This window comes from Schistocerca cancellata, chromosome 1, assembly GCF_023864275.1.
Source record: "Schistocerca cancellata isolate TAMUIC-IGC-003103 chromosome 1, iqSchCanc2.1, whole genome shotgun sequence".
NCBI lineage: Eukaryota > Metazoa > Arthropoda > Insecta > Orthoptera > Acrididae > Schistocerca > Schistocerca cancellata.
This window is the reverse complement of record NC_064626.1, coordinates 572,696,458-572,721,093: the sequence shown is the minus strand read 5'-3', so window position 1 is coordinate 572,721,093 and position 24,636 is coordinate 572,696,458. Positions and strand designations below refer to the sequence as shown.

The 24,636-nt window shown below is 44.1% G+C and overlaps 1 protein-coding gene across 1 annotated transcript in view; it reads right to left on the bottom strand.

Moving 5' to 3' along the window:
- Positions 1–22,995: 22,995 nt before the first annotated feature.
- The window catches only part of LOC126161826 (dipeptidyl peptidase 1-like), a 68,520-nt gene continuing 66,879 nt past the window's right edge, over positions 22,996–24,636 (bottom strand). Inside the window, exons 9-10 of the mRNA XM_049917932.1 lie at positions 24,276–24,430; positions 22,996–23,373 (exon numbers count right to left, since the gene is read on the bottom strand). Coding sequence (XP_049773889.1) covers positions 23,191–23,373; positions 24,276–24,430 — 338 coding nt within the window. The 3' untranslated portion in view covers positions 22,996–23,190. The remainder of the gene's footprint in view (positions 23,374–24,275; positions 24,431–24,636) is intronic.

Genomic DNA, 24,636 nt, shown 5'->3' with positions numbered 1-24,636 from the left:
GGTTTGATGTGCTGCGTCGGTTGTCCAACGATGCTGGTATCAGTGATCAAGTGAACATTTTCACACCCGTAGACGAGGTTCTGGACGTCCACGCAGCACAGACGCCAGCCAGCATGGTGGTAGTATTGTAAGGGCAGCCAGCAGTGGCAGGTCGTTCAGCTACCACAGCACGGATAAGCCTTATGAGCCTAATCATGTCAAACCGGTTATTAGTGGTGGGAATACGGGCATACACACTTCTAGCCCGTCTTCCTTTCAAGTTACAGCATCGACGTGCACGGCTAGACAAGTGCCGTCAGAGGATCACTTGAAACACGGAACGGCGCGCTGTGGTCTTCAGCGATGAAAGCAAATTCTGCCTCCATGCAAGTGATGGTCGTTCGTGTGTACGACATACACCTGGTGAGCACTGTCTCATAGAGAGCCTTTGTTCAAGGTACTCTGGCCGCACCCAAGGCCTTATGGTCTGGGGTACGATAAGCTACGACTGAAGTTCACATTTGGTGTTTCTGGAGGGGGCGCTAATCAGCGGTCGCCAAGTGCAGAATGTTGTCGGACCCGTCCTTTCGCCGCTCTTGCAACAGGAAGGTGATGTCTTGTTCCAACAGGGTAATGCCCTCGCACATACTGCCCGTGAAACGCAGCGTGCTCTGCCAGATGTGCAGGAACTTCCCTGGCCAGCACGTCTTCCAGACTTGTCTGCAATCTATTACGTGTTGAATTGATGAGGAGAGAAGTGACTCGTGTGATTTATCAACCAACAACTCTAACAGAATTACGTGAACAGGTCGAGCAGGCGTGGAATAACGTACCCCAGGACGGTATTCGCCATTTTTCGATCGACTGTATGCCAGAGTGATGGTGAAGCAAGCATGGGTCGATACCTGGTATCTCAGAACCGCTGTGCTATTGATCTGCACGTACTCCATATGATTGTTGCAACAATAAATCTTGAGTGAATTGGAAACCTCTAAAAGGGAGTACTAATTTTTTCCGGCAGCGTATGTCAACGTTTTAAGAACGTTTTAAATTTAAAAAGTCGCATAACACTGTGCTCTCTGTAAGGTCGATATACGAGTGGAGCAAACGTTATGTTCATTCTGAAAGCTATAAGAATTTTATACAAAAGTTTCGAAATAGTTGGAGAAACTACTAACAGGAGTCACTGTAAGCTGTGCAGATCGTACAGTATCAGCATACATAATTAAACTTGTCCTTTGTAAGTAGTCTTTGCAATCACCTCACAATCCTTTCAAAACGTCTACCACTCGCCGTGCGGAAGTGGTGCAAACGAGCAAAATCAAATTTGTCCTCACATCGTGTAGCGTCTCAAAGATAATGCGATCAGAGGCCACACAGATCGCTGATTCAAGCTCGTCCTTCGTGATGGGATGGTTCCCATGGACAGTGTCCTTCAAAGTGCTACACCTAAAGTAGTCACAAGGAGTCAGATAGGACGACTAAGGAGGCCAATCCATCACTGCTCCAGTAAATTTGCAATAATCCAACGCAGTGACTGTGTTCCCGAAGTATTCATCAATAAAGTGAAACACATGTTCCCTCCGATGTGGTCTTACACCATCTTGCATGGACCATTAGGTGCCTGGTCGATCCTACAACAACAGCGTTGTGGCTACAAATCGTTCCAAAATTGCAAAGTAACGTTCACTAGTGATCGTTACCCGCATAAAAAAGGGAAAATATTGCCTCTGCGACATACCGCAGCCCAAACAGTAGTTCTGGGAGAATACAGTGGTTTCGCTTCGCACTGAAGGGGATTTTCGGAACCCAAAAATCGCCAGTTTTGTTTATTCGCGACTACATTCACCTAGAAGCGTGCTTCATCTTTGAACCAGATACAGCCAACCTCAAATCCCTCATTATCAAACATTGTGAGAATCTGGTTCGCGAAGTCAGTCCTCTGTCGTACAGGCATGACCTGATGGCTTTGGATTTTGAATTGAAACATTTGTGGGCTCTATCTCACTTATTTTCCGCGTGCCTTAACGCTTCAAAGCAGTCTATGCTGCAATTATTTTGACAGATTTCCTTGGATCTTCTTTAGTAACTCCAGAAACTATGGCGACATTTTGAGCACAAAATCATCAGCCAGGCTGCCTATCCGATGGAATTCGGCGAATGATTTTCGCATCAGTTCCTTCTGGATAGCTGGCCGCTGTGACCGAGCGGTTCTAGGCGCTTCAGTCCGGTACCGCGCTGCTGCTACGGTCGCTGGTTCGAATCCTGCCTCGGGCATGGATGTGTGTGATGTCCTTAGGTTAGTTAGGTTTAAGTAATTCTAAGTCTAGGGGACTGATAACCTTAGATGTTAAGTCCCATAGTGCTTAGAGCCATTTGAGCCATGCATTTGAGCCTTCTGGAATATTTGAAACATCAAATCGTGTTTGAAAACTGCGCATTGTTATCGTAGGACTGTATTCTAACCTGTGGTGTTAGAGTACCATGAAAACACGTTGTTCAATGGAACACATGACTGCAACCTCTCCCTTCGGCACGCTAATCTCGTTTCACGTTTCAACGTTGAAAGTGATCTCTCTGAACTGCGAAGCACTATATGTAGACTTTACGTATTGTGATTACAGCGCCATCTCTTAGTTTCGAAACTTCTGTATAAAAAATTTACCGTTTGGTACACTTGTCTATTGACCTTAGTTTTTGAGATTTTTAATTTTCGCATCACGAACTTCTGCGGTGGACACCGTGTATGTGGTGAACAAAAATCTGCGTTGGATGAGAATCGAACGCGGAATCCAGACTTCCTGAGCCACTGCACTATCGACACTGATAGCATCAAGTTCTAAACGCTGCAGAGGCTCTCTTATGACGGAATTTTCCAAACAGCTGATGGTGCATTTAACAGCCTGCCTAGTAAAGAATCTCAATCAAACCTTCTTAGCAGTGGGCAGCACGATGAGTTTAAAAGCGCCATAATTTAAGTTGTATTTTCTCTCAAATTCTTTGTAGAAGTCACTCATGATCGATGTTTTACTTGCTTTGACCAGCGAGTGATTACGTAACTAATATTTAGGACTTGCACCACATACCCTGTTTTTATATTTATCTTTCTTCCTGTAGAAATATCTACCTCTTCTTATTTATTCAGGGACACCGACAATCAAGGAAGATATGTTAAGGACTAAAAGTGGTATAGATTAGAAAAATTGTCACTGCTAGATACGGCAGCACTGAGATGTTTGATGTTATTGAGTCACGTATATGTAACATAGAACAGCAGGAAAGAATAGAAATAAGAAGTGCAGGGACGCCAAGGAGGAATGACACCAGGTAAATTAGAAGAACTCGAAAAAAGAACTGATCGCCGGAAGGACTGATTCAGCGTATAGAAAAGTCAAACCGGCTTCCGATAAAATTAAAAGCAAACGCGTCAACATTAAAAGTGCAACAGGACTTCTGCCCTTAAACACAGGGGGAGGGGGGGGGGGGAGGGATAGAGGACAGACGTAAAGAATAAAAAAAATGGTTCAAATGGCTCTGATCACTATCGGACTTAATATCTGAGGTCATCAGACTCCTAGAACTTAGAGCTACTTAAACCTAACTAACCTAAGGACATCACACACATCGATGCCCAAGGCAGGATTCGAACCTTCGACCGTTGCGGTCACGCGGTTCCAGAAGGAAGCGCCTAGAACCGCTCGGTCACACCGGCCGGCCGTACCGTAAAGAATAGATCGAAGAACACTACGGGGGATGGGGTGGAGGCGATCGGACGACATGACGGAAGAAATGCAAGTCAAAATGGAAGACACAGGGGATCTAATGTTAGAGTCAGATTTTAACAGAGCTTGTAAGACCTATGATCAATGACTGCGGCTACACAATCCTGAAGATAGCAAGAGCAGGTAAGTGCGAGATCTATCACACAATGAGTCCAATAGTTCGGGGGTCGCGTTGCTGATAAGAATAAAATACTGAAGAATGATAAAGAAAACTGAGGATCTGTTAGATGACGACCAGTTTGGTTTTAGGAAAGATAAAAGCGCCAGAGAAGCAGTCGTGACGTTGCAGTTGATAAAGGAAGCGAGGCTTAAGAAAAATCAAAACACGTTCGGTTTGTCGACCTAAAATAGACTTTCGAGAGTGTAAAGCAGTGCAAGACGTTGGAAATAAGCTATAAGGAACGATGATGAATAGGCAGTGAAACCAAGAGGGAGCAATAAGAATGGAAGCTCAAAACGAAATGCTCAGATTAAAAACGCATAAAACAGGAATGTAGTCTTTCATTCCCACTGTTTGAACTACACGTCGAAGACGTAATGGCGGAAGCAAAAGAAAGATTCAGGAGTGCGACTCAATTTCAGGGTGAAAAAATATCTATGATGAGATTCGCTCATAATGTAACCATCATCAGTGAAAGCGAAAAGAACTGCAGGACCTGCTGAATGGAATGAATAGTCTAGTGAGCACACATTACAAATAGGGAGTAACCCGAAGAGCGATGAAAGAAATGAAGAGTAGGTTAATGATAACGTCAAAATTAGGAACAACAAAGTAGGCAATTCTGCTACTTTGGATGCAAAATAACAAGTGACTGACGAAGCAAGGAGTGCATAAAAGGCAGACCGGTTTAGGTAACGGCATTCCTGGCGAAAAGAAGTATGCTAGTATCAAACATGGGAATTATTTTGAAGAAGAATTTTCTGAGAATGTATGTTTGCAGCACAGCATTGTATGGTGGTGAAACGCGGATTGTGGAAAAACCGGAAAAGAAGAGAATCAACGCGTTTGATATGTGATGCTACAGAAGAAAGTTGAAAATTAGTTTGACTGATAAGATAAAAAATGAAGAGGTTTCCGCAGAATTACAGAGGAAAGAAATGTGTGGGAAACATAGTAAGCAGAAAGGATGAGATGATAAAATAGGTCGTGTTTTAATACATCAAGTAATATTTTAAAAAGTACTACTTTTCAGGAAGACCTGTAATTACAGGTTTTTGAGTTGGGCGTTTTTACATCTACATCCACATTTACATTTATACTCCGCAAGCCACCCAACGGTATGTGGCGGAGGGCACTTTACATGCCACTGTCATTACCTCCCTGTCCTGTTCCAGTCGCGTATTGTTCGCGGGAAGAACGACTGCCGGAAAGCCTCCATGCGCGCTCGAATCTCTGTAATTTTACATTCGTGATCTCCTCGGGAGGTATAAGTAGGGGGATACCTCATCCAGAAACGCACCCTCTCGAAACCTGGACAGCAAGCTACACCGCGATGGCGATGCAGAGCGCCTCTCTTGAAGAGTCTTCCACTTGAGTTGGCTAAGCAGCTCCGTAACGCTATCACGCTTACCAAATAACCCTGTGACGAAACGCGCCGCTCTTCTTTGGATTTTCTCGCTCTCCTCCGTCAACCGGATCTGGTACGGATCCCACACTGATGAGCAATACTCAAGTATAGGTCGAACGAGTGTTTTGTAAGCCACCTCCTTTGTTGATGGACTACATTTTCTAAGGACTCTCCCAATTAATCTCAACCTGGTACCCGCCTTACTAGCAATTAATTTTATATGATCATTCCACTTCAAATCGTTCCGCACGCATACTCCCAGATATTTTACAGAAGTAACCGCAACCAGTGTTTGTTCCGCTATCATATAATTATACAATAAAGGGTCCTTCTTTCTATGTATTCGCAATACATCACATTTGTCTATGTTAAGGGTCAGTTGCCACTCCCTGCACAAAGTGCCTATCCGCTGCAGATCTTCCTGCATTTCGCTACAATTTTCTAATGCCGCAACTTCTCTGTATACTACAGCATCATCCGCGAAAAGCCGCATGGAACTTCCGACACTATTTACTAGGTCATTTATATATATTGTGAAAAGTAATGGTCCCATAACACTCCCATGTGGCACGCCAGAGGTTACTTTAACGTCTGTAGACGTCTCTCCATTGAGAACAACATGCTGTGTTCTGTTTGCTAAAAACTCTTCAGCCACACAGCTGGTCTGATATTCCGTAGGCTCTTACTTTGTTTATCAGGTGACAGTGCGGAACTGTGTCGAACGCCTTCCGGAAGTCAAGGAAGATGGCATCTACCTGGGAGCCTGTATCTAATATTTTCTGGGTCTCATGAACAAATGAAGCGAGTTGGGTCTCACACGATCGCTGTTTCCGGAATCCATGTTGATTCCTACAGAGTAGATTCTGGGTTTCCAGAAACAACATGATACATGAGCAAAAAACATGTTCTAAAATTCTACAACAGATCGACGTCAGAGATATAGATCTATAGTTTTGCGCATCTGCTCGACGACCCTTCTTGAAGACTGGGATTTCCTGTGCTCTTTTCTAATCATTTGGAACCTTCCGTTCCTCTATAGACTTGCGGTACACGGCTGTTAAAAGGGGGCAAGTTCTTTCGCGTACTCTGTGTAGAATCGAATTGGTATCCCGTCAGGTCCAGTGGACTTTCCTCTGTTGAGTGATCTCAGTTGCTTTTTTATTCCTTGGACACTTATTTCGATGTCATCCATTTTTCGTTTGTGCGAGGATTTAGAGAAGGAACTGCAGTGCGGTCTTCCTCTGTGAAACAGCTTTGGAAAAAGGTGTTTAGTATTTCAGGTTTACGCGTGTCATCCTCTGTTTCAATGCCATCATCATCCCGGAGTGTCTGGATACGCTGTTTCGAGCCACGTAGTGATTTAACGCAAGACCAGAACTTCCTAGGATTTTCTTTCAAGTCGGTACATAGAATTTTACTTTCGAATTCACTGAACGCTTCACGCATAGCCCTCCTTACGCTAACTTTGACATCGTTTAACTTCTGTTTGTCTGAGAGGTTCTGGCTGCGTTTAAACTTGCAGTGAAGCTCTCTTTGCTTTCGCAGTAGTTTCCTAACTTCGTTGTTGAACCACGGTGAGTTTTTCCCGTCCCTCACAGTTTTACTCGACACGTACCTGTCTAAAACGCATTTTACGATTGCCTTGAACTTTTTCCATAAACACTCAACATTTTCAGTGTCGGAACAGAAATTTTTGTTTTGACCTGCTAGGTAGTCTGAAATCTGCCTTCCATTACTCTTGCTAAACAGATAACCCTTCCTCCCTCTTTTTATATTCCTTCTTTTTAGAGCTAGTTTTAAAATTTCCGTTCTCTCTAGTCAGCCGAAATGTACACTCTGATAAAGCTGACAGACAAAATTACATGACATGTGGTTTTGTTGATTCATCTTCATGGATGTACTCTTAGTGGCGTTTAGTTGCATTTCATTAATGTACTTTTATTGGTTAATCCGTTCTTCTGTTTTATTGATCGTATTTAATTCACGTGATCGATTTCGAAATTACACAATTTAGTATTCCGACTTGCTTCTTGTTGTCCGACTCAGTCACAACACAGAACTACAGAATGTGATCCAAAATATAACCACATCGAAAATCCGCAGTGCTTCTGTAAGTATAAATTATTCCACTTTTTACGTGCAGACAATATGGTCACCAGACATGAATCGAAATTTCGTGCCCGCCCAACGACAGCTACGTTAGCCATGTGTAAAGTCAGCTTTTCGCTCTGTAAGGCATTAACGGTTTATATCGCTGGTACAAATAAAGAAAAAAAAGCAGAACTCAAGTTCATATTTTTGTTGTATACAACTGTGCAGCATTCCACTGGGCCATTTCCAGACCGACGAAAGAGTATGCGCGGAGGTGCGACGGTACATTTGGGAACTACTCGAGTTAGACCGCCACAGACTGGACATTAAATATAATTTTTAACTATTCTGTAGAACATTTATGATCTGCAGATAGGTGCTTTAGCATTCCTCGTTTCGTTAGCTCTGTAAATTCGAATACGTCCATCTCATTTTATTAAGAACACAGTACTGCCTCATGAATAGGAATCACTTCTCTTGGTCGGACTACGTTCTATTCTGTTTGGTTGCAATGTGTTTGTGATTTAGGATGTGTGCTGGAGCAGGAGCAACGTATGTACTGTACACATGTTTGTATTTATCATCAATTATTCATACAGTTAGAATGTTACGCTGAAAAAAATTCTTCCATATCTACACACAATCTTAACAAGAGAGTGTTTAAAACAGTGCACATAGCTGCATTAATGGGGGAATGAGACTTAACGGTACCTAGTGATAATAAATACGAGACAGATTAGATGACAGGTGCACTCATGGAATCTATACTTCATAATGTTTGACGACAGCCACTTAACGAAAAAATGCTGCGCAGTAGCTTTATTCCCTTGAGAAGTAGGGAAGTGGATTCTTTGTAAGTTATCTTATCACTGTTCGTGGCTCAGTGTCATATTATCGTTATATAATTATGAAATACTGACTCTCGTGAGAACTTTTTTTCTTGTCTCGATCAAACTTTTGTGTTTGATTTCTTAATTTTATTTCTTTTTCTTTTAATTAGCATTCCATTATCAATCTCATCTAAGTTCAACAGCTGAAGTGAGGATGGAGGTCGCGTGTATTCCAAGAACTTCATTCTAATATACACTCAATAAAAAGAAAAAAAGAGAACGCCACGAAGGAATTAACAGAATAAGATGGAAACAGGTAGATGTATATGTGCAGATCATTACAACTGCAGAAAAATCGGATAATTTACTCAAGAGAAAGCTCTTCACAAATTTATCTACCACTGACCTAATGCAGACAATTATGAGGTTTTGCATTGACTGATAGAGTTGTTGGAAGGGCATCGTGCCAGATTCTGTCCGACTGGTGCGTCAGATCGTCAAAATGACGAGGTGGCTGGAGATCCCTGGCCATAATGCTCCATACGTTCTCAACTGGGGAGAGATCCTGTGACCTAGCTGGCTAAGGTAGAGTTTAGCAAGCACAAAAGACATGCAGTAGAAACTTTCGCTGTGTGCGAGAGAGCATTACCTTGCTGAAATGTAAGTTCAGAATGACTTGCCATTAAAGGGAAACAAAATGGGACATAGAATATATTCGACGTACCGCTCTGCTGTAAGGGTGCAGCAGATGAATAGCCGACTGCAGTGGCCGAGCGATTCTAGGCGCTTCAGTCTGGAACCGCGCGACTTCTACGGTCGCAGGTTCGAATCCTGCCTCGGGCATGGACGTGTGCGATGTCCTTAGGTTAGTTAGGTTTAAGTAGTTCTAAGTTATAGTGGACTGATGACCTCAGATGTTGAGTCCCATAGTGCTCAGAGCAAGTACGAGCAGATGAATACTAAAGGGATCCTGCTATGGTAATAATTGGTATGCCACACCATCACTCCTGGTTTGCGGGAATCAGTCAAGTTGGCAACCCACGCATATACAGATGCGTCTTCGCTGGTCGTCGGAGCTTAGTTCGAAGCGGCACTCATCAATGAAGATACTTCTACTCCACTCAATGAGATAGCAGGCCGAATGTGACCCACACCAATGGAAACATGCTTGTTGGTGTACAGAGGTCAATGATAGTAGGCGGCCGGCACTGGTAGCTGGGTGGTCAGCGCGACGGAATGTCATTCCTAACTGCCCGGCTTCGATTCCCGCCTGGGTCGGAGATTTTCTCCGCTCAGGGACTGGGTGTTATGTTGTCCTTATCACCATCATTTCATCCCTGCCGGCACGGAAGTCGCCGAGGTGGCGTCAACTCGAAAGACTTGCACCAGGCGAACGGTCTACCCGACGGGAGGCACTAGCCACACGGCATTTACATTTCCAATGATAGTTGACGCAAGGGACGCCATGAACTCAGCTGCCTTCCCCTGAGCCGCTTGTTGAGGGTCCCTGTGTTCACTGATGCACCAGCTGCATGTTGGATTGATGATGACGATGAATATGGGGCTGTGAGTGCCTCTCTGACGACTGTTCGTCCTCACGTTCTGTCGTTTCTCTGGATCGACCGTTTCCTTCTCGATGCTGCGTTCGGTCGTGGTTCACTCTTTTCTCTCAACATCGTCGACTAGTGGCATCATCCCTACTCAAATGTCGAGCGATTCGTCGATTACTCCAACCAGCTGCTTTGAGCCCAACTTCACGTCCAATCTCAAATGCTGACATCTGCGTACATTGTTCAGGTGCCTGTCTGCGAGGCCTCGTTACTGGATGTCCGAATACACGGAATAAATTTGTCAAAGATCTTATGCTCCGGTATGGATATGATCCATGTTTACTACCCGTGTCAGCGGCGGGGTGAAATGGTGCTGGAGTGTGACACATTCGTCCATCGCTAATGTTTACAATTTTCATTTTCTGTGTATACCTATATGAACATCAATTTTTGACCAATTTGCATAACTCCTTCGAGTTCGTCAATTTTTTTTTTGTCTTAGTGTGTACTTAATGAGCCAGCTTATGAAGCAGTTACCCAAAACCTTCTGTTCACACGTTATGAATGCAAACACACACAACACCGATGTAGTACGAGTATTTTTAGAATATTTATTATTTACCTCACAAATCGGTTTCCGACTGTTACGCTATTCTGAACATCACATTATATGTAGATTCATCAGCAATAGAAACTGGCACACTTCTCATATGTCGTAGTACCTGCTTAGTATTGATGAGATATCGAATTATCTTTGCGTGGAATGCACAAGACACCGAAAGTATTCGGAAGCCATCCTGATCTGTGCAACTGAAGCTAAAACTCATGGAGATCGGCAGAGCTTTTTGGCATCCCAGATATAATCGGCAGCATTAAGGTCGGGTGATTTTTTGGGGGCAAGATGGGTAGAGGGGGGACACATAAGAACAGTAATACTCTTGTAGGGTACGTCAAATTATTCTGCCAGTGTCACAGGTCTGGGGCAATGGGGAGATCGTCGTTTCGTCAAAGGTAAAGGCTGCCTGCGGAATTCTGTAGCAGTACAATATGTGACACTAGGCTCCTGGAACTTTCACCACTGAGAGGTGATACAGGAAAAATCAGTGGCTCCATTTTATGCTACGTGAACATTACCTGAGCATAGAATTCCACCATTTGCCTAAAAAGTGCCCTGTAAGCAAATGAGATACACCACCTCAAGCTGTTTTCGGCATTTTTGTCCCTGCCATCGACATGTGCCAACATTTGCCGTGACTGCCACGCAATCGTTGTCCGTCTTTTTAGAGCCCAGTGGTGACATTCAGAGGTTACATTAATCTCTGAGCTCTGTGAAATGCAGATGTAGAGTTCGACCAAATTAACTTGGTCCATGTAGAAATGCATTCTCACCCTGAATGCTGGGAGTTCATCCCTTTGTGCCAAAAGTGTGGCACTCTCATTTAGCTGTCACTTGCTGAGTTGTGCTCTTAGTAGTTTAGAAACTCTATGATTAAAAGTTCATGAGAAACTGCGGCTGTTGAATAACCCACCCCTACTGATCGTAGCCGTTTGCACAGGAAATCCTACCTCAATCGCTTGTCCCCTCTTCTACCGAGTCATCTAACAAGTCGTCTGCATAGGCCAACTTATTTCGCGCGCACTCTGTGTTTTTTTTTCACATATCGAGGTCGTATCTACGGGTCGTATGCTTACTCTCCGGGATCGGGCAAAGGACGATTATAAGGGGTGATAAAAAAGTTTGTGTTTGACAGCGTTCGTTCAGCGTATACGCAACGTAGCGCGACTCCGATGCCGTTGTATACGCACTGACATGCAGGCAAGGTACACTCCTGGAAATGGAAAAAAGAACACATTGACACCGGTGTGTCAGACCCACCATACTTGCTCCGGACACTGCGAGAGGGCTGTACAAGCAATGATCACACGCACGGCACAGCGGGCACACCAGGAACCGCGGTGTTGGCCGTCGAATGGCGCTAGCTGCGCAGCATTTGTGCACCGCCGCCGTCACTGTCAGCCAGTTTTCCGTGGCATACGGAGCTCCATCGCAGTCTTTAACACTGGTAGCATGCCGCGACAGCGTGGACGTGAACCGTATGTGCAGTTGACGGACTTTGAGCGAGGGCGTATAGTGGGCATGCGGGAGGCCGGGTGGACGTACCGCCGAATTGCTCAACACGTGGGGCGTGAGGTCTCCACAGTACATCGATGTTGTCGCCAGTGGTCGGCGGAAGGTGCACGTGCCCGTCGACCTGGGACCGGACCGCAGCGACGCACGGATGCACGCCAAGACCGTAGGATCCTACGCAGTGCCGTAGGGGACCGCACCGCCACTTCCCAGCAAATTAGGGACACTATTGCTCCTGGGGTATCGGCGAGGACCATTCGCAACCGTCTCCATGAAGCTGGGCTACGGTCCCGCACACCGTTAGGCCGTCTTCCGCTCACGCCCCAACATCGTGCAGCCCGCCTCCAGTGGTGTCGCGACAGGCGTGAATGGAGGGACGAATGGAGACGTGTCGTCTTCAGCGATGAGAGTCGCTTCTGCCTTGGTGCCAATGATGGTCGTATGCGTGTTTGGCGCCGTGCAGGTGAGCGCCACAATCAGGACTGCATACGACCGAGACACACAGGGCCAACACCCGGCATCATGGTGTGGGGAGCGATCTCCTACACTGGCCGTACACCACTGGTGATCGTCGAGGGGACACTGAATAGTGCACGGTACATCCAAACCGTCATCGAACCCATCGTTCTACCATTCCTAGACCGGCAAGGGAACTTGCTGTTCCAACAGGACAATGCACGTCCGCATGTATCCCGTGCCACCCAACGTGCTCTAGAAGGTGTAAGTCAACTACCCTGGCCAGCAAGATCTCCGGATCTGTCCCCCATTGAGCATGTTTGGGACTGGATGAAGCGTCGTCTCACGCGGTCTGCACGTCCAGCACGAACGCTGGCCCAACTGAGGCGCCAGGTGGAAATGGCATGGCAAGCCGTTCCACAGGACTACATCCAGCATCTCTACGATCGTCTCCATGGGAGAATAGCAGCCTGCATTGCTGCGAAAGGTGGATATACACTGTACTAGTGCCGACATTGTGCATGCTCTGTTGCCTGTGTGTATGTGCCTGTGGTTCTGTCAGTGTGATCATGTGATGTATCTGACCCCAGGAATGTGTCAATAAAGTTTCCCCTTCCTGGGACAATGAATCCATGGTGTTCTTATTTCAATTTCCAGGAGTGTATTAGTGTCTTTCCGTCGGGCTTGCGGTAAATGCGGAAACGTGAACTCCAGCGACGTTACAGCCAAATGTATGACAACATTGAACTGGCGATTGGTTTGTTGTACTGTATGCTGTCTGCCCGCTGTTATTACTAGCGATACTAGACAATCTACACCTACCTCTACATGGATACTCTGCAAATCACATTTAAGTGCCTGGCAGAGGGTTCATTATTCCAATTTCGTATAGCGCGCGGAAAGAACGAACAACTTTATCTTTCCGTGCGAGCTCTGATTTCCCTTATTTTATCGTGATGATGTTCCTCACTATGTAGGTCGGTGTCAACAAAAAATTATCGCATTCGAAGGAGAAAGTTGGTGATTGGAATTTCATGAGAAGATTCCGTCCCAACGGAAAATGCTTTTCTTTTAATGATGTCCAATCCAAACCCTGTATCATTTCAGTGACACTCTCTCCCATAATTCGCTATAATACAAAACGTGCTGACTTTCTTTTAACTTTTTAATGTACTCCGTCAGTCCTATCTGGTAAGGATACCACACCGCGCAGCAGTATTCTAAAAGAGGACGGACAAGCGTAGTGTAGGCAGTCTCCTTAGTAGGTCTGTTACATTTTCTAAGTGTCCTGCCAATAAAACGCAGTCTTTGGTTAGCCTTCCCAACAACATTTTCTATGTGTTCCTTCGAATTTAAGTTGATAGTAATTGTAATACCAAGGTATTTAGTTGAATTTACGGACTTAAGATTTGATTGATTTATCGTGTAACCGAAGTTTAACGAATTCCTTTTAGCACTACGTGGATGACGTCACACTTTTCGTTATTTTGGGTCAACTGCCAATTTTCGCACCATTCCGATATCTTTTCTAAATCGTTTTTCAATTTGTTTTGATGTTTTGATGACTTTATTAGTCGATAAAAACAAACTAAGATGGCTGCTCAGATTGTTTCCCAAATCATTTATATAGATAAGGAACACCAAAGGGCCTATAACACTAACTTGGGGAACGCCTGAAATCACTTCTGTTTTACTCGATGACTTTCCGTCAATTACTACCTCTCTGACAGGAAATCACAAAACCAGTCACATAACTGAGGCGATATTCCATAAGCACGCAATTTCACTACAAACCGCTTGCGTCGTACAGTGTCATAAGTCTTCCGGAAATCGAGGAATACGGAATCCATCTGAAATCCCTTGTCAATAGCACTCAACACTTCATGCGAATAAAGAGCTAGTTATGTTTCACAAGAATGATGTTTCCTAAACTCATGTTGACTGTGTGTCAATAGACCGTTTTCTTCGAGGTGATTCATAATGTTCGAACACAAAGTATGTTCCAAAATCCTGATGCATATCGACGTTAATGATATGGACCTATAATAAAATGGATTACTCCTGCTACCTTTCTTGAATATTGGTGTGACCTGTGTGACCTGTGCAACTTTCCTGCCTTTGGGTACGGATCTTTCGTCACGCGAACGGTTGTATATGACTGTTAAGTATAGAGCCAATGCATCAGCATACCCTGAAAGGAATCCCGGTGATCATCCAGTTGTTACCAGAGCCAGTTATCTACGGCAGCGGCAGTTTTCTTCAGATCGTGATAAGCATGGCACACTCTTGATACAGTGGCATGTGAAAACGTCAGTGCCTTATGACCTCAGAGATGTAGTATGCCATGCATTAAGAGTCCACAGTGTGGCTACCATAAAATATTCTGATATTATCCGTCTTAAACATCGACAGCTCAACAAGTACGCCAATAGCCAATTCCGTGAAGAGGCACATTATCATACGCTGAGATGATAACTATTATGGGATAGCGACCTGCACATATACAGATGGCGGTAGCATCGCGTACGTAAGGTATAAAAGGGCAGTGCATTGGCGGAGCTAACATTTGTACTAAGGTGACTAACATTAAAAGATTTCCGACTTGAATATGGCCTCACGACGGGAATTAACAGACTTTCAACGCTGAATTCTAGTTGGAGTTAGACGCAAGGGACTTATCATTTTGGAAATCACTAGGAAATTCAATATTCAGAGATCTACCCCGTCAAGAATTTGTCGATAATACCGAATTTCGTGCATCACCTCTCATCACGGACAGCACAGTGGCCGATGGATTTCACTTAAGGACCGCAGCGGCGTCTGCGTCGAGTTGTCAGTGCTAACCGACAAGCAACACTGGGTTGAATAACCGCATAAACCAGTGTGTGACGTACAACGAAAATATCCGTTAGGACAGTGCTGCGAAATTTGGCGTTAATGGCTCTGGCAGCAGAAGACCGACGCAAGTGCCTTTGCTTACAGCACGACATCGCCTTCATATCCTCTCCTGGCCCCGTGACCATATCGTTTTGACCCTGGACGACCGGATAACCGTGGCCTGGTCCGATGAGTCCCGGTTTCGGTTGATAAGAGCTGATGGTAGGGTTAGAGGGTGGTACAGATCCCATGAAGCCGTGGACTAAGGTTGTCGACAAGGCACTATGCAATTTGGTGGTAGCTCCATAATGACTTGCGCGGTGTTTCCATGAAATGTATTGGGTCCTCTGGCCCAGCTGAACCGATCATTGACTAGAAATGGTTATGCTCTGCTACCTGAAGACCATTTGGAGACATTGATAGACTTAAAGTTCCCAGACAACGATGGAATTTTTATAGACGACAATGCGCCATGTCACTGGGCCACAGTTGTTCGCAATTAGTTTGAAGAACATTCTGGGCAGTTCGAGTGAATGATATGGTCACTTTGTAACAAATGTTACTTGACTGTATCAAGACAATCGTAATACAGCCAAGAAATATTTTTACATTGACCTGATGTAAAAACAAATATTTTATGGACACTGAAACATTAGAAATGCAGGTATGTCATAAAAGATTCATTTCACTACTGTAATCTGTGCACACAAAATGTTTGAATATGTTGTATTTCGCGTTTTCTCAATAACATTGTTCCTTCTAATGTAGGTAATGGTTTGAGAATGAACGAAAATATTCGAAACTAGTCAATAATAAAAGTACACTCAAGAGCCAAAAAACTGATACACTTGTCTAATATCGTGTAAGGCCCGCGCGAGCACTCACAAGTCCCGCAACATGACGTGGCATACTCGACTAATGTCTGAAGAAGTGCTGGAGGGAACTGACACTATGAATCCCGCAGGGTTGTTCATGAATGCGTGAGAGTATGAGAGAGTGAAAATCTCTTCTGAACAACACGTTGCAAGACATCCCAGTTATGCTGAATAACGTTCATGTCTGTGGAGTTTAGTGGCCAGCGGGAGGGTTTAAACTCAGAAGAGTGCTCCCAGAGCCACTCTGTAACAATTATGGACGTGTGGGGTGTCACATTGTCCTGCTGGAACTTCCCAAGTTCGTCAGAATGCACAGTGGACATGAATGGATGCAGGTGACAGGACAGAATACTGAGGTATGTGTCACCTGTCAGAGTCGTGTCCAGACGTATCAGGGGTCCCATATGACTCCATCTCCACACGATCCACTCCATTACAGAGCATCAACCAGCTCGAAAAGTGCGCTGCTGACATACAGGGTCCATGGCTTCATGAGGTTGTCTCCATATCCATCCACTCGATACAATTTGAAACGAGACTCGTCCGACCAGACAACAAGTTTCCATTCATCAACAGCCTAATGTCGGTGTTGACGGTCCCAAGCCAGGCGTAAAGCTTTGTGTCGTGCAGTCGTCAAGCGTACATGAGAGTGGGCCTTCGGCTCCGAAAGCATATATTGATGATGTTTCGTTGAACAGTTCGAACGCTGACACTTGTTGATGGCGTAGCAGAAATTTGCGTTAGAGTTGCACTTTTGTCACATTGAACGCTTCTCTCCAGTTGTCGTTTTTCCCGTCCTTGCAGGATCCTTCCCGGCTGCAGCGATGTAGAAGATTTGATGTCTTATCGGATTTGTGGTATTAACAGTACACTCGTGAAATGGTCGTACGGGAAAATCGCCACTTCATCGCTATCTCGGAGATGCAATGTCCCATCACTCGTGGGCCGACCATAACACCACGTTCAAACTCACTTAAATCTGGTTTGATCAGATTAGATTACATTTCCTTTCATTCCAATTGATCCGTAGTGAGGAGGTCCTCCAGGATGTAGAATATGTCAAAAACAATAATATATGACAATATTTACAACTAAAACAAATAAGCTAATGTACCTTCCACAGGTCCCAAGTGGATTGATCGTCATTTTTTATATGAGCACTATATGAAAAGCTCATTTTACAATATTCATTTACTAAGATCGCATTAATGCACTGAGTTCAAAATAAAAAAATGGTTTTTTTATTAATTTGTAAGGTAATGAACATATAAAAGAACTTCTACAATACTTACTTACAATGAACACATTACTGAACTGAAATTGTGCAGAAGTTAGATTGTACTTTATATACACACATCAAAAAAAGTTTTTCATCACCTCGGTTCAGAGAGTTCCGGACCCTGTACAGAAAATTGGAATACAGGTCAACATGAACATCATTTCCGCCCTTTTTATTGCTCATGGAAACCACACATTGCACGTTGTACCACCACACAGCAAGACTTTCAGAGATGGTGGTCCAGATTTCTGTACACACCCGTAGCTCTAATATGCAGTAGCACGTCCTCTTGCGTTGATGCATGCCTGTATTCGTTGTGGCATACTATCCACAAGTTCATCAAGGCACTGTTGGTCCAGATTGTCCCACTCCTCGGAGTAGATCCCTAAGGGGGGTTGGTGGGTCACGTCGTCCATAAACAGCCCTTTTCAATCTATCCCCGGCATGTTCGATAGGGTTCACGTTTGGAGAACATGCTGGCCACTCTAGTCGAGCGATGTCGTTATCCTGAAGGAAGTCATTCACAGGATGTACACGATGGGGGCGATAAATGTCGTCCATGAAGACGAATGCCCCGTCAATATGCTGCCGATATGGTTGCACTATCGGTCGGAGGATGGCATTTACGTATCGTACAGCCGTTACGGCGCCTTCCATGACCACCAGCGGCGTACGTCGGCCCCACGCAATGCCACCCCAAAACAGCAGGGAAACTCCAACTTGCTGCAGTCGCTGAACAGCGTGTCTATGGTCGTGTCCTACGTGAGCGACAGAAGCGAGCGACAGCTTCAGGCGACAAAATACAACCGCTGCCTGTCTTCCACTGCAACTGGCGACGTTTGAATTCAAACGTGTTTGAACCCTGTCGCTGCAGCACGCGCAACACAGAGCGACAGTCTTGTTGGCAAAGCAGTGGAGCTGACGCGACGGCAGCTATGAATTACTTAACATCCGATTTTAAGAAAACTATTTGGTGAAAAAATTTGATTCTTCCGCAAACTGTAGCTTGATATCCTTAAATGATAAAGGTCAGAATTTATTTTCGTTATTCGTCATAGTTACTGTGCAGACAAAATTGAGTACATGGCTGCACGAAACTTTTAAGAATTTGCAGAGGTAAAATCACATTGGGTAGACTTTCCGCATAGTTCATTTAAGGCTATACATTATTGTGTATGAAATTTAACCAATATATCTAAATTGTATTTAAAGTTGAGACTGGAAAGATATCTCTTTTCATTCTTGAGATGTTGTTGTTGTGGTCTTCAGTCCTGAGACTGGTTTGATGCAGCTCTTCATGCTACTCTATCCTGAGCAAGCTTCTTCATCTCCCAGTACATACTGCAGCCTACATCCTTCTGAATCTGCTTAGTGTATTCATCTCTTGGTCTCCCTCTACGATTTTTACCCTCCACGCTGCCCTCCAGTACTAAATTGGTGATCCCTTGATGCCTCAGAGCATGTCCTACCAATCGGTCGCTTCTTCTAGTCAAGTTGTGCCACAAACTCCTCTTCTCCCCAATTCTATTCAATACCTCCTCATTAGTTATGTGATCTACCCATCTAATCTTCAGCATTCTTCTGTAGCACCACATATTGGTTGTTATATGCACGGATGGGTCGCTCGCGGCACGTCCGAATCTTTCGTGTGCTGCAGGAATCAAGTGGTCGTAAATATCGTATGTCATAAAAGGTTCAAGATATCGAAACGACGAATTCTGAAAATGACAACACGCAGAAAGGACTATTTTATCATATGATTAACAGTCGATACGTTTTTGTAAACGCGTGAGCAGAGCGAAAACATGACTCCCTATAACTTACACTATGAGGTTTTGTCCAAATTTTCATAGACAATCAAAGGGAGAGAAACAGGTAAACGGGGTATCAAAGTGACCAGCATGAGGTCTAGTTTGGCATGAAAATATTCAACTGTTTGAAAGTAATCAGGCTAATGAACAAAAACTTAATAAATAAGCTGAGGAAAAATTGAAATATTTCAGGAAAAGCTGATGTAAATGAAGTGTCGAAAAAGTCATCTGTTCATTACCTAGCTATTTTGCTCATAAAAAGATACATTGGTGAGGCATTTAAATGTCAAAAAGGCTTCCTTCGAATCAAGTACGTTAGGAAGGCAAACGAGGAGTTAGTAACATCAAACTTTCTGAATGAAACTTGAAATTCAAAAATGGAAGAAATCAGACAAATATTTTATAAAATGATTTGTGTAAAAGAAATAAGTAGATCAGAGAAACGTTCTAATTGCCTTTGAATGATGCTCGAAATCATGAACAGAAAATGAGGTGCATCAAACTTTTCCCTAATATTTATTTATTTCATACTTTTTGACAAATCATTACACAACACATTTGACTTTCTTTTCAAAAATTTTGTAAGCGTTACTTTTACGGACTATTTAGATTAATCAAAACGCTTGGCCTTAACACTGACTGTTGATGAATTACGTTCGCAACATCAAATATCTGTAAATTTTCATGGTACATTGTAATTTATTAGGAATTAACTGTGTGTGATGTACTGGGATAGGTGTGAAGATCAAGTTCTAGGGCAAGACCTTAAAAATATACTTAGCGATGCAGTGTAAACAGTATACATAAAACTAAGTATACTGAATCGTAACTGAGTCAGTAAAAATATATGAACTGTCGGGAATCGAACATAGGAACTTCTTTTCACACAAAATTATAAACCGAATCACTACCCCTGCACCTAACGTAGTTCTTAATCATTTATAACAAACTGTGTACTTATGTTTGTATTTACCATAGTTAGTCATGTAATAGTCATTCTTCCGCATTTATTGGCTGTTATAAGTTCTAGATCACGTAAAAAAAACATTAGTATTTAATTTATTGATGAGATAGTCGAATGCTCCTCCGATCATTCACGTGTATTCGAAGAATTTGTCTGGTAAGCTTCGTAGTTGACGATACTTACGAAATTCTCCATGGAGAAAAATAAATTTCATACACAGCATTCCTTTTCGCTTTATTTTCTTAAGTAAACCTAATTCTGTAGCCTTACTCTCCAGCAAAAGTATTCTACAGGTTAAAGACGCCGTTTTATAGAAACAGCTGGTTGGCTCTAAGCAGCCGTCTTGCAGCGCGACATGGTCGTTCACACGCAGGACACCCAAGATTGTCGCCCAATGCTGCTGCTTGTCGCTGGAGTGTCGCATATCCCAGAAGTCGCTCTCGGTTGCTCGCTTCTGTCGCTCACGTAGGACACGGCCTGACCGGGTTTTGTATATGAATGCTTGGTGACGTGTCCAAAGGAACAAACATCACACATTCATGTATAGTTGATTCGCCTCGACGGCCAATGGATCCACAACCTTGAATGTGGATGCACATTTACATTCGACCTTCAGTGGGAATCTAAAATTAGCGATCGTGGAGGACTAGTTAGGGACTGCAGATAGATGGACCTGAATTATCAGGGGAATGGGTTGAGACAGTCTGCGCATTTGCGATGAACACTGCGTCGGGGTGGCACAGTGATTAACGCAACTGCCCAGTGGGCAGGAGATCCCGGGTTCGAGTCCAGGTCTGCAACACATATTCACTCGTTGCCGTTGATTCCACATGAAGTACCTTTCCTTTCCTTTCTTCCCCCTGCACCTGCAATGTTTTTTATTGACGCCAGCGTTGCTGTGACCCTCTGCTTTGACTGATTGTCCGATACTGAAGCCGCCGCTCGTCACAGCACCTCCAGTGAATTTCGTTATCATCGCAGCAGACTCAGGGGGCCACCATTCGTTAGGTATTCTTCCCGCTCAGGTATGCATTTGTGTGGCACATCACTCACCATCAATCGTCACTTCATAATGCCCGAACCCACTCTTCCACAAATAAAGGACGCCGTTGTTTGCACCATTGTAAACGACGATACTCATTCGTTACTGTGGTCGCTCGTCTTTCGGCGACAGCGCGGCTGTGAATGATTCTGTCGGTCGTGATGCATCGTTCCGTCATTGCGAGTTGCAACTGAAGTTCAATAAATAAAAGGACGTCAGGTGTTGGTTTTGCACATCTCTTTCAGAGTTACAAGGTTCCCGTCAGTTAATTTCTATGATCTACCAGAATGATGATTTTTGCTTAAAGCTTTCTTATTGAATCCACTTAGAGTAATATCAGGATTAATGGAAACGTCAGCATTTATACCTGTGGAATATCTCGCCAGAATGCCAAAGCTTGTGGACCCCTCAAGACACGTATTGTCCATCACTCAATTTTCACCGTATAGTCATACCGATAGAAACACCTATCTGATGTAGAATGTTGGATGGCCCGTAGCTGCATAGTGTACCGTGATTCCATTGGTCCATAGTTTCTTCTCTGCAAATATCTTATGAGAGAAAGTAGCCTATGATTTACACAAAAAACGAAATAAGGTTACAAAATTGGAATATAATAGGAACACATATATATTTGAATAAATGATGGAAAGTGTTGATATATTTTTGACAGCTCTGATTTCAGATTTCTTTGTGTTTTTATGATCATTATGAACTAATTATTGATGGAGCAGTCTACATGTGTAGACAATCATTCATTAACTCCTTTAAGGAACCAGTTCAGCGTCTTCTTAGATATTGTGAGAAAATCACTGAAACCGTTATTCTGAGAGCATGATTTGTTACTCCGAAAGATTGATTGTCACGTTCTGCGTTTGATTGTGATGCCGCTTTGTAGGCTGAGTTCAGTCTGGTGTATTACACTTCTGGCCACTAAAGTTACAACAGCCTGAAGGCAGCATGCAACAAGCATCAAATCGGCGTGAAGTGTAGTACATTATTGAGTGTGCAAATAGCTAGTATTCTAGCGCAACCGCACGAAATATATAGTAACAGCGCCATCTGCATTCTATATTCAAGGAAAGAAAACGCAGCAGATTTCTCATTCAAAAATCTCATGTGAATGTCGTTTGTTTGAGAGAATATCATGTTTTCTCGCATAAGGGAGAAGAGTGTCTGGCGGCGGATTCGGACAATAGTAGCGGAATAGCCTATAGTAACAGCGGTTTATCGTTGCACAGTATTGTTGCTCCTGTTCGTCATAATACCACCACTGTCGTGCAAATATATAATTGATGGGTTCAAGACGTCCATGCTCAACGCCATGCAGGATTTCATCGTTGTCCCCCCGTCCAACTACCTGCGAGTAGCGCCCGAGAGGACAGATGTAACGTTTGCTCGGCTGTGCAGGATCGCTTAGCTCTGCCAGTGTCTTTAGTGAGGAAATGAGCCTCAGCTCACCAGTCACTGAGACTGATAGCCTGTTGCGCAGTAATAAGTAGCAAGGAAGAAAATAAGTAGCAGGTTCAGTGCACAGTCATCGTTTCTACCAGCGGTGCAGCTATTTGCACGTTTCGCAAACTGTAAATTCCCAAATCAGCTACAAATTTAGTCCCGTGACCATCCTGCTGATCTGAACACACACGATAAGTAAAATACCTACATTTTATTCTTCCTGGTGCTGCTGTTTAATAGATAGAAGTACAGATTATGGGTCGGACTTGTAAATGTTTTTCACCTCAGTTAGCGGTTACGAAAATTAGACTAAGCAAGATTACTGATGGTGGAACCAAATTTATTTCAGTTTTTGATTTGACAGGTACACCAACACGTCATCAGTAGACATCTTTCACGGTACGGAGAGTGTGAGGTACGGCGCAGTCGTAATCGTACGCCCCTGGAGGTATGCTGCCCGCGGCGCACTGCACCTCCAGCGCTAACTGACGTCCGGGGCACTTCTAGGGGATGGGCGTGGCCTCGACGGTGTTGCTCTCGATGCCGCACTCGTTGACGCCTCGCAGCATCAGAAAGTAGCCGCTGTCGCCCCACTCGGCGCCCCAGCTGTTCTTCACGATCCAGTACTTCTCGCCAGAGGCGTCGTCTACTCCGTAGCCCACAAGCAGAACAGCGTGGCTGGTTGGCTGGAGAACAGGAGTTACACATTATACACCAGTCCCATAAGAATTGCTTGTATATCAAAGGTATTACTAGCATATTCCAATTCCTGCAATCTTTATTGTTCAATACTGGGTGTTTCCGGTCCTCAAAGCAAAAGTAACTAAATTAATTAATGACTACCGGTCACACACCTGATTAGGGGAAAGTTGGACTTGATTCCGACAAGAGCTGTTTATAAACAGCTGTAGTAGATCCGCATTAAGTGTCACAGTATTGTAAACTATGGAGCAACAAAGCTACTCAGGCATTTTTGAATCTAACCAACTGTGCGCTTCAGAACGGCGACAAGTTACCTGTTTCTAGAAATTTTTGGTCCACGAACTGAACATTGTAGTGTTGTGTTTTGTTTGCAGGTAAACAATATTGTATTTTTATATGGTACAACTGCTATTATTCTCTGTATTGTAGGCTGTGCCAAAGTTTATGCAGTGATAAAATAGGGAATGTAAACTACTATATCAGTTTCTGATTGCAGCGAACAAAACAGGCACTATAAAATTTAAACTTTCACGTGTTTTTTTTTTTGGTTTAACTGCCCTACTCACATGGGGAGGAATAAAGTTCGCATCTGTCTCTATCGTGACGATACTGGTTTCCCGTGGTTTTAAATCGATTAAAGGTAATGCCGGGAAGGCTCCTGTAGAAAAGACATGGCCAATTTCCTTCACTTTCCTCGTCCTATCCCAGCGTATGCTTAATGCGTGATGACCTTGTAGTCGACGGTACGACGACCCTTAATCTTGCTTCGTTATTGTAACATCATGGCGTTGACGCAGTGGATCAATGGAGGAGGACACAGCGCCTGTCAAAAGAGAGAAGTCACAGTGTACAGCTGCGCAGTGCAGGCCTACAGCGGGCTACGTACCACGCGGGGGTTGAAGTCGACCCTGGTCTCGACGTGCTTGTACACGCCACCCGCGTACTGCCGGAAGTCGTCGTACACCATGAAGCCGGCCGCCACGGGCCCGTTCTGCACCAGCGCCTCCTGGATCAGCACCTCGTTACCGCCGCCGTAGTAGCCTGTGAAGCACAATAAATCGTATACCACAACAACTCTCGAAGCTGTTACCGTCAGCGGGCAGTGGCTTGTGTGTGTGCCAGGTTGAAGAGTAAGTTCGTTTTGCCTGTTGGTGTTCCGGATGCTATGGATTTATTTGTCGATTGTCATTTGTTATTTGTAGTTCACACTTGCTGTTTGATTTATTATGTCATTTGGAGAAAGCGAG